Source organism: Typopeltis vanoorti, chromosome 9 (genome assembly GCF_054136105.1).
Source record: "Typopeltis vanoorti isolate ZY-2024b chromosome 9, IOZ_Tvanoo_1.0, whole genome shotgun sequence".
NCBI lineage: Eukaryota > Metazoa > Arthropoda > Arachnida > Uropygi > Thelyphonidae > Typopeltis > Typopeltis vanoorti.
The window spans coordinates 28705055-28719109 of record NC_143557.1 but is presented as its reverse complement, the minus strand read 5'-3'; the positions used below and the strand labels follow the sequence as shown (position 1 = coordinate 28719109).

The window sequence follows — 14055 nt, the reverse complement described above, 5'->3', positions numbered from 1 at the left end:
GTGGTGTGGGTGGTGGATGATATGCATATCTATAATATGGATTGTAACATGTCTAATACACGTTCCTTTAAAATATCTAAATAACATAGGTATTTTAAATCAGGTTTACAGGAATCAACCAAGATCTAGGCAGATTGATTACTTGTGACAAGAAATAAAATGTAAGATCTGAAAATTTTCATCATCAAATTCCTGATATATACCCTCAAGTGGTATACAGGATATGATAGTACAACAGGAAAAATTTACATCATTACTAACTTCCAATCTAATTTTCCTCCAAATCAGTCTGTTACCTGTTAAGACCCCAATATTATCAGATCTTATATTTCTGTCTTCTAAGGCACCTTTGACTGTATCAATCCACCTAAATCTTGGTCTTCCACTGAGTCTTTTACCTGCCAACCTGACAGAGAACACTTGTTTTGCTAATCTTAACTTTGCTGTTTAAGTGACCATACCACCTGAGATTAGCTCTGCTAATGCATTCCTGGATACTGACAAATTAAGTTCTTTCCTAATATCCTTCTTTTTAATATGATATAGCCACTGATGCCATTTGTTCCTGCCCCTAATCTTTCTCAGAACTCTCACATCTGTGGTCTCTAGTCTTTGGTCAAGTGCTTTACTTCTGACCCCCAGATTTCAGATCCATAAATTAAAATTGGCTTGAACAGTGTCTTGTATAAGCTAATTTCTCTCTTATTCCATTTAAATTTATTCAGTTGACTTCCTACCATACCAGCTTTGCTGATTCTTTTGTCTATTTCCATATTTAATTTACCATCTTCACTAAAAATCGTGCCTAAGTAGCTAAAATGTTTTACTTGTTCTATAGGTTCTCCATTCACAATGCAGTTAATATTTTCAATATTTCTGCTTATTTTCATTGTCTTTGTCTTTTTAATGCTAACCTTCATACCATATCTATTACAACAGTTATTCAATTTAGTCATTGAATCTTACAGACTTGTAGTGGTTTTATTTAGAAGTATAACATCATCTGCATAAAGCAAAGGGATAAGATTAACATCTGCAATTTTGATATCAGGTTTAATACCACTTTCCTTCATAATGTGATCCATATAGATAATGAATAATATCCTTGTCTGACACCAGATTTAACATTAAACCACCTTCCTATACTTCCTTCAATTCTAACAAAGATTAAGTATTGCTTGATATAATGCCCCATTAACACCATATAACTATAGCGTTTGGAATAGCTTCTCTCTTGGCACCTTGTCATATGCTTTTTTCAGATCTACAAAACTTAAATATAGATCTTTGTTATATTCCAATGCTTTCTTAACTATCTGTCGTAAAGTGAAAATCTGATCCTGACAGCCTCTATTTGGCCTGAATCCAGCTTGTTCTTCACCAAGCTTCTCTTCCACAATTTTCTTAACTATTTCTCAAGTATACTTGCATATATCTTACCAGGAACAATCATCTGGAATTTGTCCCTCTGTCTGGGCCTTTTGAACTATGCAGTGCAGCAACTGTAAGACTTTTATACCTCCATACTTGAAAATTTCTGGTCGAATATCATCTACTCCTGCTGCCTTTCCACATTTCAGGCTTTTGATGGCTTTTTTCTACTTCAAGTATGGATATGTATTCCTGACTGCATGCTTGGTCAGTATTTTTTTTTCACTGTGCTGTCATCACTGCTTGTTTCATTTAGCAATTTTTCAAAGTGTAAGCAAACAAAGTTTGTGCCTGAAGTATTTTCAGGACTGGGGAAACTCATGGTAAAGGTGGTATCAGTTCTCATCACTTGCCTCAGTATCTCCCATAATGCAAAGCATATCTCCTTGGGGACATGTATAATGCTATGTGTTAAGGGGAGGGCCACTACCCAGACTGGTTTCGACCTTCACTGAGGTCTTATCAGTGTTAGTTGACCCAGTCCTGAAAATACTTCAGGCACAAACTTTATTTGCTGACACTTGGATAAAAGATTAAACCAAATATATAATTGGTAGTATAGCCAAGTGAAAACAACTTCCATCAACTTATCTCTAATCCAGAGAATTTTAATAATAAGGTGTGACACCTTTTGGCAACTGGTGTAGGTAAATATCACCTCCATTACTTCCACCTTAGTATCACCACCTCTGGGTCTGGCTCCCACTGATGAGGCCTCAATATAGGTCGAAACCGGTCTTGGTAGTGGTCCTTCCCTTAATGCATAGCATTATGTATGTCAGCAAAGAGATGTGCTTTGCATTATGGGAGATACTAAGGCAAGTGATGAGAACTTATACCACCTTTACCATGAGTTGCCCCAGTCCTGAAAATACTTCAGGTGCAAACTTTATTTGCTTACACTTGGATAAAGGATTAAACCAAATATATAAATTGGTAGGAAAGCCAAGTGAAAAAACTTCTATGATAAAAAGAATGTATTTAGTGTCTTTTTTTTTTTTCACAAAATTTAGCAAGCAAATATTTACATAATGCGTTCAAAATAATCATGGATGATATGAGTGTCAGATCTGCTAGAGACCTAAAATGAGGTTTTGCTGTTGAACAGATGATGATACACAAATGTAACTCAACACATTGATGGATATTTATAATCGATTTATTTAAAATGAAGAATAGCCTGTTTGGGAAGAAGTATGCATATCTGGGGCTCCAAGCAATTAGCTGTAGGTATGAATATGTAGTGGTCATAGGTGTTTGTGGATGTCGTTAGGTGGGAGATGAATTTCACTGTCTAGTGCAAGAACAATACCCTACTTAATAGAGGCCTGAAGCAGACTGAAAAATTTGCATGTTTGGTCTTCAGAGCATGATTTCTGAATTATGAATAAAGAAATAAAAATAAAGGGAAAAAAAAAAGAGCTTAGCTCATCCACTGTATTAATGTAACTATAAATTTACCACTCTTTGTGGATTGAAGTAATATAAAAGGCATCGTGAATGATTAATTTGAACAAGCAAGAACAGGTAAACATAAAAGCTGCAGATGTCCCTGCTTCTTCCATTATGTGTCATAATGAGGAATTAAAAATTATGGATTTACAAACATTTAAATGTGTATGCTTCAAAAATTACAGATGACAGAAAAATATTTTCACTATTATAATTAGAGTAAAAAAAAAGTTTGTATATCACTTACAAACACTGTGACAGAAACTGCTGAACCACAATAACTACTCAAAATATATCTAATACTTACTAACTCAATTCTTTCAGTGATGTTATAATATTCAGCAGCAGAACTTTCTGTAATTGAATCCATTGAATCTTAAAAAGAAAATAATAAGTGTAAAAAAAACAATGAGACCAAAGAAAGCTAACAGTTTATACCATTCTCACATGCAAAACAAAAAATATCAGTACATATTTATGAGTTTATTTATAATGTATAGCAGCATTTTTTATAATGATATTTATGGAAACAACAGTACGGAAAGTAATTTTATAGATTTCATAGGCAGGTTTACCACAATCATGCTTGGCTTATCCATGATAATGGTGAGTGGGAAAGTATATGACAAATTAAGTAAATCTGATATTAATAAGACATATCATGGGTCTTAACAAAATGTTTTAGGAAGCTGACTGCAGTCTTGGCATACCTGTTTAGCACGAGTCTTGCAATAGAGCACATTTCAAAGCAGTGGAAAGAGGGAAAAATGCCACTTCACAAAGTGGGAGAAGACCAAAGCTGATTATAAGCCAATCTTTGTGACTGGAGTTATGATAGTATTGGCGAGAATAGTGAGGGCTAGGGAACTGGGTTAATAACACCAGTTATTCTCTGATAGTTAGTAGTGTGGATTTGTTATAAAGAGATGTCTTGGTTTAGTAATCTACTTATGTATTATAACAAGGCTGTTATGTATTTCTAAATAACTTAGGGAATTAAAACAACGTAGATCCGAATATAAATTAAATAATACTTTAATAGATATCTCCGATATTTCGGCAATGTCTCATTGCCATTTTCTATAGGAACTTACAAAAGGCAGGAGCACAACAAGCTCTAACAATATAGTAACTGGAAATGAAGATATGAAGCTATCTTTCTCCTAGAAGTCCTAATGGTGCCCTCTGGTGGGCTAAGTAGGCATTCTTGGCCGTTGGGCTGAAGGTCTGCTGATGTATGCCTCCCAAATCTGGGGCAGTCGCATACAACCAAATTTGTTGAGGTTTGGAGAGTTTCTTAGGGCAGAGGCTGATTCCACAAATAATCTTTCGAATTTATATTTGCTCCGGTGTATTATTTTTGCTTTCTTCCACCGTATTCTGTGGCGAGTATCCAGAGCATGGTCTGCAAGATCAGAATGGCTATATTTGTAAAAAGGCTGTTATGTAATGTTATGATAAAGTGTTGGTGAGAATAGCGAGGGCTAGGAAATTGGGTTAATAACACCAGTTATTCTCTGATAGTTAGAGTGGATTTGTTATAAAGAGATGTCTTGGTTTAGTAATCTACTTATGTATTATAACAAGGTAACAAATGCACTGGACAAGGGAGATATACAATACTTCTATTTTGAAAAGGCCTATACCATATTACAAATTGGTAAATAAACACTGAAATGCATGGTGTTAGATAACACATTACTGAGTTGAATAGGTGACTGGCTATCAGCAAATTGTGTATTGGGGAGTGGCAATATCCTGGACAAACTGGACAAAGAGTAACTAGATAGTGTGCAGCAGAGGCCTACTTTGGTTCCATTATTGTACCATCATTTGTGTGTTAATGGGACAGGCTTTACAACAGATATGCAGATGATGATGAGTAGTAGAGCAATAGTAGAGATGAGTAGACAGGTGATGATGAGGAGTAGAGCACACTGTTCTTTACAGGAGGATTTGAACAGAGTACCTGAGTGGACAAGCAAATAGACCCACAAGTTCAATGTTGCTAATTGCATGCTTTTGAAATCTGGTAAACAAAGAGGATTCAAAGTATACAAGTGGTGGGAAAATTTTAATAATGAGAGATCCAGGAGTGGTGGCTAGCAGAAGGACTGAAATTTAGAGATTACACTGCTCAAGTTATATGAAGTGAAGTCATTATATCAGATTATGGCAATGATGAGGATCTTCACATATAAAAGCAATGAGGTTATACTCCATTGTTTAAAGCCTTAATCAAGATTCATATGGATTACTGTATGCAAATCTGGTAGCTTTTTCGAGGGAATAAGATATCTTGGAAACAAGATCACATATTCCAGAGACATGACACTGCTCCTTAGTGTCTTCTCTGGATGACCCAGGGATATAAAGATAGACTGAGAGAATGGCATTTGCAAAGCATAGTGAACATAAAGATGAGAAGGCAGGGGGGGGGGTTAATTAAGACATAAGTTAAGTAATTGTTATTACCAGACCAGTATAGAGACTTTTCATAGAATGGAGGAAGACAGTGATAGAAGAAAAGGCTTGGAAGCTATATAAGCCTTATAAAACCCATTCACCTACATGCAGGTTAAAGCATGAAGAGAGCAGAAAAGGTGAATGGCATAGTTTAATTATCTCATTTGTAACAGTGGAGAACTCATATACCAACTCTTTTGCTTCCATACGGGTTTGATGTTAATAACAATAATAATTATTAATGTGGAGTTTTTTTCACTCTTATATTTATAGATGTCATCTAATGATGATGCAAAAATATCTGGATCTTGATATTGAAAGATCTAAATATTTTTAAAAATAAGATACTCACCATTCAGATACTGAAACAGAATTTTTGTTTCAATATCATTATTTTATACTATAATTCTGGAGAAAGAAAAAAAAAAAAAAAGAGGGAAATTTTGGGTGTAATTAATCATTATCCACTTTGTGTGTTTTCTAATGCATTTCAAAGATCAGAGGTTCTCTCACAACCTCTGAATTCTTTAAAAGCATAAGCAAGGAACTGTTGTATTATCATAATCACCTGAAAGCAAAAGCATTTGTGTGTGTGTGTACATACACACAAATATAAATATATATATATATATGGTCTGAGACTATTTTGAATGCATTAGAAGCTCCTGTAAGATAGGTGATTTTTTAAAATTAATTTTTTTAGATTAGTCAGTATCTTTTTTTTTTTTACTATATTATTGTCATTTCCATGTTTTTATTACTTAGTAGATTTCCTAATATATATATATATATATATATATATATAGACATATTCTTAAATTTAGATAGTAATATTTATGGCTATTTTGCCAATTTCCATAAGAAGTACACCTTGTATTATAGGGTTTTTTACTCCAATTAAATTAAAACATCAATGATATGTATTTTAAAAACAAATTAAAAGAAAAGTAATATAAAAGGAATATAATAAATTTAGTTTAATCCTTTATCCAAGTATGAGCAAACAAACTTTGCGCCTGAAAATATCTTCAGGACTGAGGAAAGGTAGTGCAACACCAAGCAACTCAGAGCAAAGGTGGACCAAGCTATCATCACTCCTATCTCAGTATCTCCCATAATGCAAAATGTATCTCCTTGTGGATATGTATAATGTTATGCATTAAGGGAAGGGCCACTACCCAGACCGGTTTTGACCTTTATTGAGGTCTCGTCAGTGGGAGCCAGGCCAAGAGAACCAGGCCCTTATTATTAAATTACTCTGGATTTAGAGAAAGATGTTTCTCTAAATCCAGAGTAATTTAATAATAAGGTGGCACACCTTTTGGCAACTCCTATAGATAAAGATGACCTCTCCATTGCTTCTGCCTTGGTATCTCCACCTCTGGGCCTGGCTCCCACTGATGAGACCTCAATACCGGTCTGGGTAGTGGCCTTTCCCTTAATGCATAGCATTATACCTATCCACAAGGAGATGTGTTTTGCATTATGGGAGATACTGAGATAGGAGTGATGATAGCTTGGTCCACCTTTGATCAGAGTTGCCTGGTGTTGCACTACCTTTCCTCAGTCCTGAAGATATTTTCAGGCACAAACTTTGTTTGCTCACTCTTGGATAAAGGATTAAACTAAATTTATTATAGTCTAACCATGTGTAAAATAAACTTGCAATAAAAGGAATAATTTTTGACATAACTTTGATTAGCATTTTATGGAAAGCATGAAATATACTGATGAAAAGTATATATATATATATAAATGAATTTTAAACCATTAAAATGAACTATGAATAATAAACTGTAAACCATTTAGGGCTATCAAATGAATAAATACATTAGAACTTTTTTCAAAATGGAGGGTAAAATAGAGATAAAAATATATGGAAAATAAAAATCTATATATGCAAACTAAAAATAGAAAAATACACACAGTGATTTCATAATGATCTCTGCCAGGTTGACAGGTAAAAGACCCAGAGGAAGAAAGATTAAGATGTAGGTGGGTTGATACAGTAAAAAGTGCATTTGAAGACAGAAATGTAAGATCTGATAATGTTGTCGTCTTGACAAATAACAGATTGATTTGGAGGAAAATTGTTGATAGGAAGTTAGTAATGATGTAAGAGTTTCATGTAGTACTATCATAATATCCTGTACTCCTCTTGAAAGCATATGTCAGGAATTTTATGATGATTTATGAAAATTGTATGGTTATATATTATTAAACTTGCTTATTATCTTAAAATGTGGTCTGAATACTGGAAACTATCTACAGATCTGTTAAAACCACAAACCATGCACATTCACTTGCAGATAGGTTATCATATTTGGTATGCAGCCTCCTCTTATCATAAGTCAAAGCACTATATAAGTATGACCCTAAAGACTTAAGAGTCCAAATTAAACTCTTGTATGATTTTATCTAAGTGATAAAATTAAATTAAAAAATTCATACATTAAATAATACTTATGTTAATGTATGAACTTTAAAAAAATTTGGAAAGGTATTTTCGAGTAAATTTTTTGGGACTGGGCCCTCGGGGGGAAAAAAAAATCAGCTAACGCCTTTTTTTTCTCGTAAATAGGAAGTAGCCGAGGTAGCTTTTAAAAAAAAAGAATTCTTCTTACTCTTTTAACTAATTTTATAATTAATATATCTGATTTATTTCAAACTGTTTAATTTTTTTTACTGAACATTTTATCAAATCATTCTTATTACAATTGCTTTTACATTATTTGACACGGTTTAGTACTTTTCTTACAAGTATTGTTACAATTAATATTTACTTTTGTGTGTTGCAGTCTTTTTTTTATTATTTTGCATTATTCATTTACTTTTATATTATTCGACATTTCTTATTTATAATCTTATTGTTTTTCATACTAAAGTTACCTTTACAAAACAATTGTATTTTGTTTTTATTATAGCTCTGACAAATATTAGAATTTGAATATTATTCAAAAATTACCCATGGATTCTTGTTTAAAGACAGGAACTTTAACACAAGGAGGAGTAAGTACTTCTACTGACACATTTACTCGTATGATTGAAGAAGATATGGAATTACAAACTGTGGTTTCTTCAAAAGCTAATATTAAAGAACAAGAGTCATCTAAGAACAGACCAAAACGGAAGTACCATGAAAGTTATTTAAATTATGGATTTACAATTATTGGCAATACACATGCTCCTAATACAATGTGTGTTTTATGTAATAAAATACTAGTAAACAGTTCTTTGGCTCCAGCTACACTTCGTAGGCACTTCGAAATGAAACACACTGATTACAAAGGAAAAGATTTTAAGAGATGACGTGACTCGCTAGAAAAATCTAAACTTCAAATGGCTATAATTGCTACAACTGAAAGTGCAACAGTGACATCTGTTCGCGTGTACCGCATTGCACTTCATGGTGAAGCTCATACAATTGGTGACACACTCATTAAGCCTTGTGTGAAAGACACTGTATCATGCATGTTAAACGAGCAGGTTGCTAAAAAAAATAGATGCAGTACAATTATCAAATGATACTGTTGAACACTGCATCAAAGATCTTTCTACTGACAGAGAAAGATCTAATTCATCGACTTAGACTTTGCAGTGAATATTCATTGCAAATGGATGAATCTACAGTTATCACAGGACTCACTGTATTACTAGTGTTTGTTCGTTACATATTTCATAAAAGTATTGAAGAAAGTTTACTCATGTGCGAATATTTACAAGAAAAAACTACCGGAGAAGATATATTCAACTGTATTAATAATTATATTACAAAACCAGAAATTGGTTGGGAGAAGCATATTGATATTTGTACAGATAGTGCTCAAGCAATGGTAGGAAAGATGAAGGGAGTTGTAACACGTATCCTGCAAGTAGCTACAAGAGCCACCAAAAGTCATTGTGTTTTGCATAGACAAGCACTAGTAACAAAAAATAATTCCGACATATTTAAAAACTATTTTGGATGAAGCCGTAAAAATGATCAACTATGTAAAATCTCGACCACTTCAATCCAGATTATTTAAACTTTTGTGCAATAAAATGGATAGTGCATATAATGCACTTTTATTACATACTGCGAAGTGAGATGGCTATCCAGCGGAAAAGCATTATTGAGCTTTTTGAACTTCATAGTTTAATGGTTTTCTTGACGTCACATAATTTAGGACAAAATTTTATTGAATTATTAAGAAATTCTTCATGGTTGATGAGTTTTGCATATCTAGCAGATATTTTTACAAAGTGCAATAAAATTAACTTATGATTACAAGGAAAGAATATCACAATTTTTAATACAAGAGATAAAATTGCATCTTTTGATAGGAAGTTGCAATTCTGGATTTCTACTGATGAACAGAATAATTTTGATTGTTTTCCCACATTGCATGAATTTTTGACTGAAATAAATTCTCTGAAGTAAATGAAGTTGCTGATGTAATTTTAGAACACTTGCATGACTTACAATCAACCCTTTTGCAATATTTTCCAAAATCCAGTGAGGATAATTCCTGGGTTCTGAATCCATTTACAGTGACAGCTAAGCCAGCAGGCTTCAGTGCAAGTGATTATGAAAATCTAATTGACTTAATTAGTGACTCTGATTTAAAACAAAAATACAAGGAACTGCCAATAAATGATTTCTGGACAAATATAACAAAAGTACCCCAGCATGTCAAAACTAGCTATTCTTGTTTTACTTCCTTTTACAACATGTTTATGCAAGGCAGGATTTTCATATTATGCTCCAACCAAATCAAAGTCTAGGAACAGACTCGATGCTACACCAAATATGAGAATTCAACATGCCTGATACCAAAAGAATTTGTAATTCAAAGACCCAAAAACATGGGAGCCATTAAGAATTTAATATGCAATATACGTGTATATACCCTAGTTTATTTTACTATTTTTATGTATTTTGTTTTTAATAATTAACATTTGACAATAAATGATTGTTTTTTCTTAACGCTTAGATTTACTCATCTATTTTATTTATTATTTATACTTACCTATCCTACAAAACCAGCACACAGGAGAAAAGTCTACATTCACTCGTAAGTACTTATAATATAAATTTTTGATCAGAATAGGATGTCAATGAAAATCACACAAATTAATTTAATGATGGTTCAGTCGATGTTTAATAAATTATTAAGTAATAATAATTAATTATCGATTAACTAACAATAAAAATAAGCTAAATTTCCAATTAATTATTAATTAATACATTACAAAATAACCAAGGTGTTCCATGAAAATTTTAGGATTTGTGAAGTGTTCCGTCATAGAAAAAGTTTGAGAAACCCTGGTCTACACCATCTAATGATAAATTTGATATCTCCTAGAATGTTTCTTTCTAAATACGAAAATCATCTGACTGAACAATAAAATTTCCACAATACAATATTATAAAGCATTTGGATGTCATATTATCATCATCATCATCAAATTCCTTCCATGTACCCTCAAGGGGTGTACAGGATATGACAGTACTACATGAAAAAATTACATCATTACTAACTTCCTATCTACAATTTTCCTCCAAATCAGTCTGTTACTTATCAAGACTTCAACATTATCAGAACTTATATTTCTATCATCTAAGGCACTTTATACCATATCAATCCACCTATATCTTGGTCTTCCTTTGGGTCGTTTTCTTGCCAACCTGGCAGAGAACACTTGTTTTGCTAATCATTCCTCTCCCATTCTATTTAAGTGACCATACCACCTGAGATTAGCTCTGCTAATGCATTCCTGGATGCTGACAATGTCAAGTTCTTTCCTAATATCCTCATTTTTAATATGATATTGCCATTGATGCCATCTGTTCACGCCTCTAATCTTTCTCAGGACTCTCATATCTGTGGTCTCTAGTCTTTGGTCAAGTGTTTTACTTCTGAACCAGCTCTCAGATCCATAAGTTAAAACTGGTTGGAACACTAAGATGAAAAGCCAAACGGCTATTTTTTTCTGGCGAAGTTGATCAGTTAATGGGTTAAAAATCCCTTATTGTTTTTCAGCCAGTAAGCAAAACGACGATCAAAAACTACGATCCGAACGTTTCATGCCGACGAACTGTCAGCGTATCCAAGCGTAAGTGACCACTAGGTAGTGCCACAGCACAGCAACTCGTTGCAAAGGTGGAGCAAGCTCCCTCACTGTTCTTGATATTTTCTCATAATGTAAAACACACAGCTATTAGGAGATGTAATACTGTTTTACATTATGAGGAGAGGTCACTACCCAGACCGGTTTCAACCTTTTATGAGGTCTCATCAGTGAGTAGCTAGACCTAGAATATCAGAGTTTAAGTGAAAAGAACTTACATACTTTTGCTATACGATTGCCAGAATGAGACCTTAAAAAAGGTTGAAACCGGTCTGGGTAGTGACCTCTCATCATAATGTAAAACAGTATTACATCTCCTAAGAGCTGCGTGTTTTACATTATGAGAAAATATGACGAAAAGTGAGGGAGCTTGCTCCACCTTCGCAACGAGTTGCCTTGGTGTGGCACTACCAAGTAGTCACTTACGCTTGGATACGCTGACAGTTCGTCGGCATGAAACATTCAGATCGTAGTTTCGCTTAGTGGCTGAAAAACAATAAGGGATTTTTATCCCATTAACTGATAAACTTCGCCAGAAAAAAATAGCCGTTTGGCTTTTCATCTTAGTCATACTATGTTATATAATAATATAATATAGTGACACACCGTTCTGGCAATCATATAGCAAAAGTATGTAAGTTCTTTTCACTTAAACTCTGATATTCTAGGTCTAGCTACTCACTGATGAGACCTCAAAAAAGGTTGAAACCGGTCTGGGTAGTGACCTCTCCTCAGCGCCTCCGTAGCACAATTGGAAGAACGACGGTACATTGTGCTCTTCGATTGGAATAGGCCTAAGTTCGATTCTCGTCGCGACGGGAGGAATCTTTATCTGGTCGATTTCACTCGAAGGTGAGTTAGCCGATCTCATACGGAGGTAGCAGGGTTTTTTCTCCCGGAAACTCGGGTTTTTCATCCCGCATACATACAAATCGGCCCTTCAGAACACACGCAATTTACAGACAAAAATTACTAGTTGTGGTGGTGTTGGAGGTGGGCGGTAGATGGCGTTGATTCGTAGTAGAGATAAGGTGTAGATACAGTTGAAGATGTCCTCCCGCGATGAGTCTTCGGACTCCTTGGAGGTATCAGGAATAATAATAATAATAATGTAAAACAGTATTACATCTCCTAATAGCTGTGTGTTTTACATTATGAGAAAATATCAAGAACAGTGAGGGAGCTTGCTCCACCTTTGCAACGAGTTGCTGTGCTGTGGCACTACCTAGTGGTCACTTACGCTTGGATACGCTGACAGTTCGTTGGCATGAAATGTTCAGATCGTAGTTTTCGATTGTTGTTTCGCTTACTGGCTGAAAAACAATAAGGGATTTTTATCCCATTAACTGGTTTGAACACTGTCTTGTATACAGCTAATTTAGTGTTCCGACTAATTTCTCTCTTATTCCATATGAATTTATTCAATCGACTTCCTACCATACCAGCTTTGCTGATTCTGTTGTCTATTTCTATATTTAATTTACCATCTTCAGTAAAAATCGTGCCTAAGTAGCTGAAATGTTTTACTTGTTCCACAGGTTCTCCATTCACAACACAGTTGACATTTTCAATGATTCTGCCTATTTTCATTGTCTTTGTCTTTTTATTGCTGACCTTCATACCATATCTATTACAACAGCTATTCAATTTAGTCAGAGAATCTTGCAGACTTGTGGCGGATTTATTTAGAAGTATAACATCATCCGCATAAAGCAAAGAGCTGATATTAACATCTCCAATTTTGATATCAGGTTTAATACCACTTTCCTTCACAATGTGATCCATATAGATAATGAATAACAGATGGGATAATGTATATCCTTGTCTCACACCAGATTTAACATTAAACCATCTTCCTGAACTTCCTTCAATTCTAACTGCTGAATTACAACTCAAATAAAGACTAAGTATTGCTTGATATAATGCCCCATTGACACCATATAACTGCAGTGTATTGAACAGCTTCTCTCTTGGCACCTTATCATATGCCTTTTCCAAATCGACAAAGCTTAAATACAGATCTTTGTTATATTCCCATGCTTTCTCGACTATTTGTCGTAAAGTGAAGATCTGATCCTGACAGCCTTTGTTTGGCCTGAATCCAGCTTGTTCTTCACCAAGCTTTTCTTCCACAATTCTTCTTAACCGTTTCTCAAGTATACTTGCATAGATCTTGCCAGGAACACTCAGTAGGGAAATACCTCTGTAATCCTCACATTCAGTTTTATTTCCCTTTTTATATATGGGTACTATGAGAGCTTTACTCCAATCATCGGGAATTCGTCCCTCTGTCTAGGCTTTCTGAACTATGCAGTGCAGCCACTGTCAGACTTTTATACCACCATACTTCAGCATTTCTGGTCGAATATCATCTACTCCTGCTGCCTTTCCACATTTCAAGCCTTTGATGGCTTTTTCTACTTCAAGTATGGATATGTATTCCTGACTGCATGCCTGATCAGTGTTTTTTATCACTGTGCTGTCATCACTGCTTGTTTCATTTAGCAGTTTTTCAAAGTAATTACTCCATACTTCAAGGATATCTTTTTCTCCTGTTTTCATGTCACCTTTATCATCTCTAACTCCTTTTACAGC

At 34.3% G+C, this 14055-nt stretch overlaps 1 protein-coding gene across 1 annotated transcript in view; it reads right to left on the bottom strand.

The window, feature by feature from the left end:
- LOC150102941 (putative sodium-coupled neutral amino acid transporter 12) overlaps window positions 1-14055 on the bottom strand; it is a 404858-nt gene that overhangs the window by 265204 nt on the left and 125599 nt on the right. The window contains exon 5 of the mRNA XM_090397467.1: window positions 3191-3258. Within this exon, the coding sequence (XP_090253593.1) occupies window positions 3191-3258 (68 nt within the window). The remainder of the gene's footprint in view (window positions 1-3190; window positions 3259-14055) is intronic.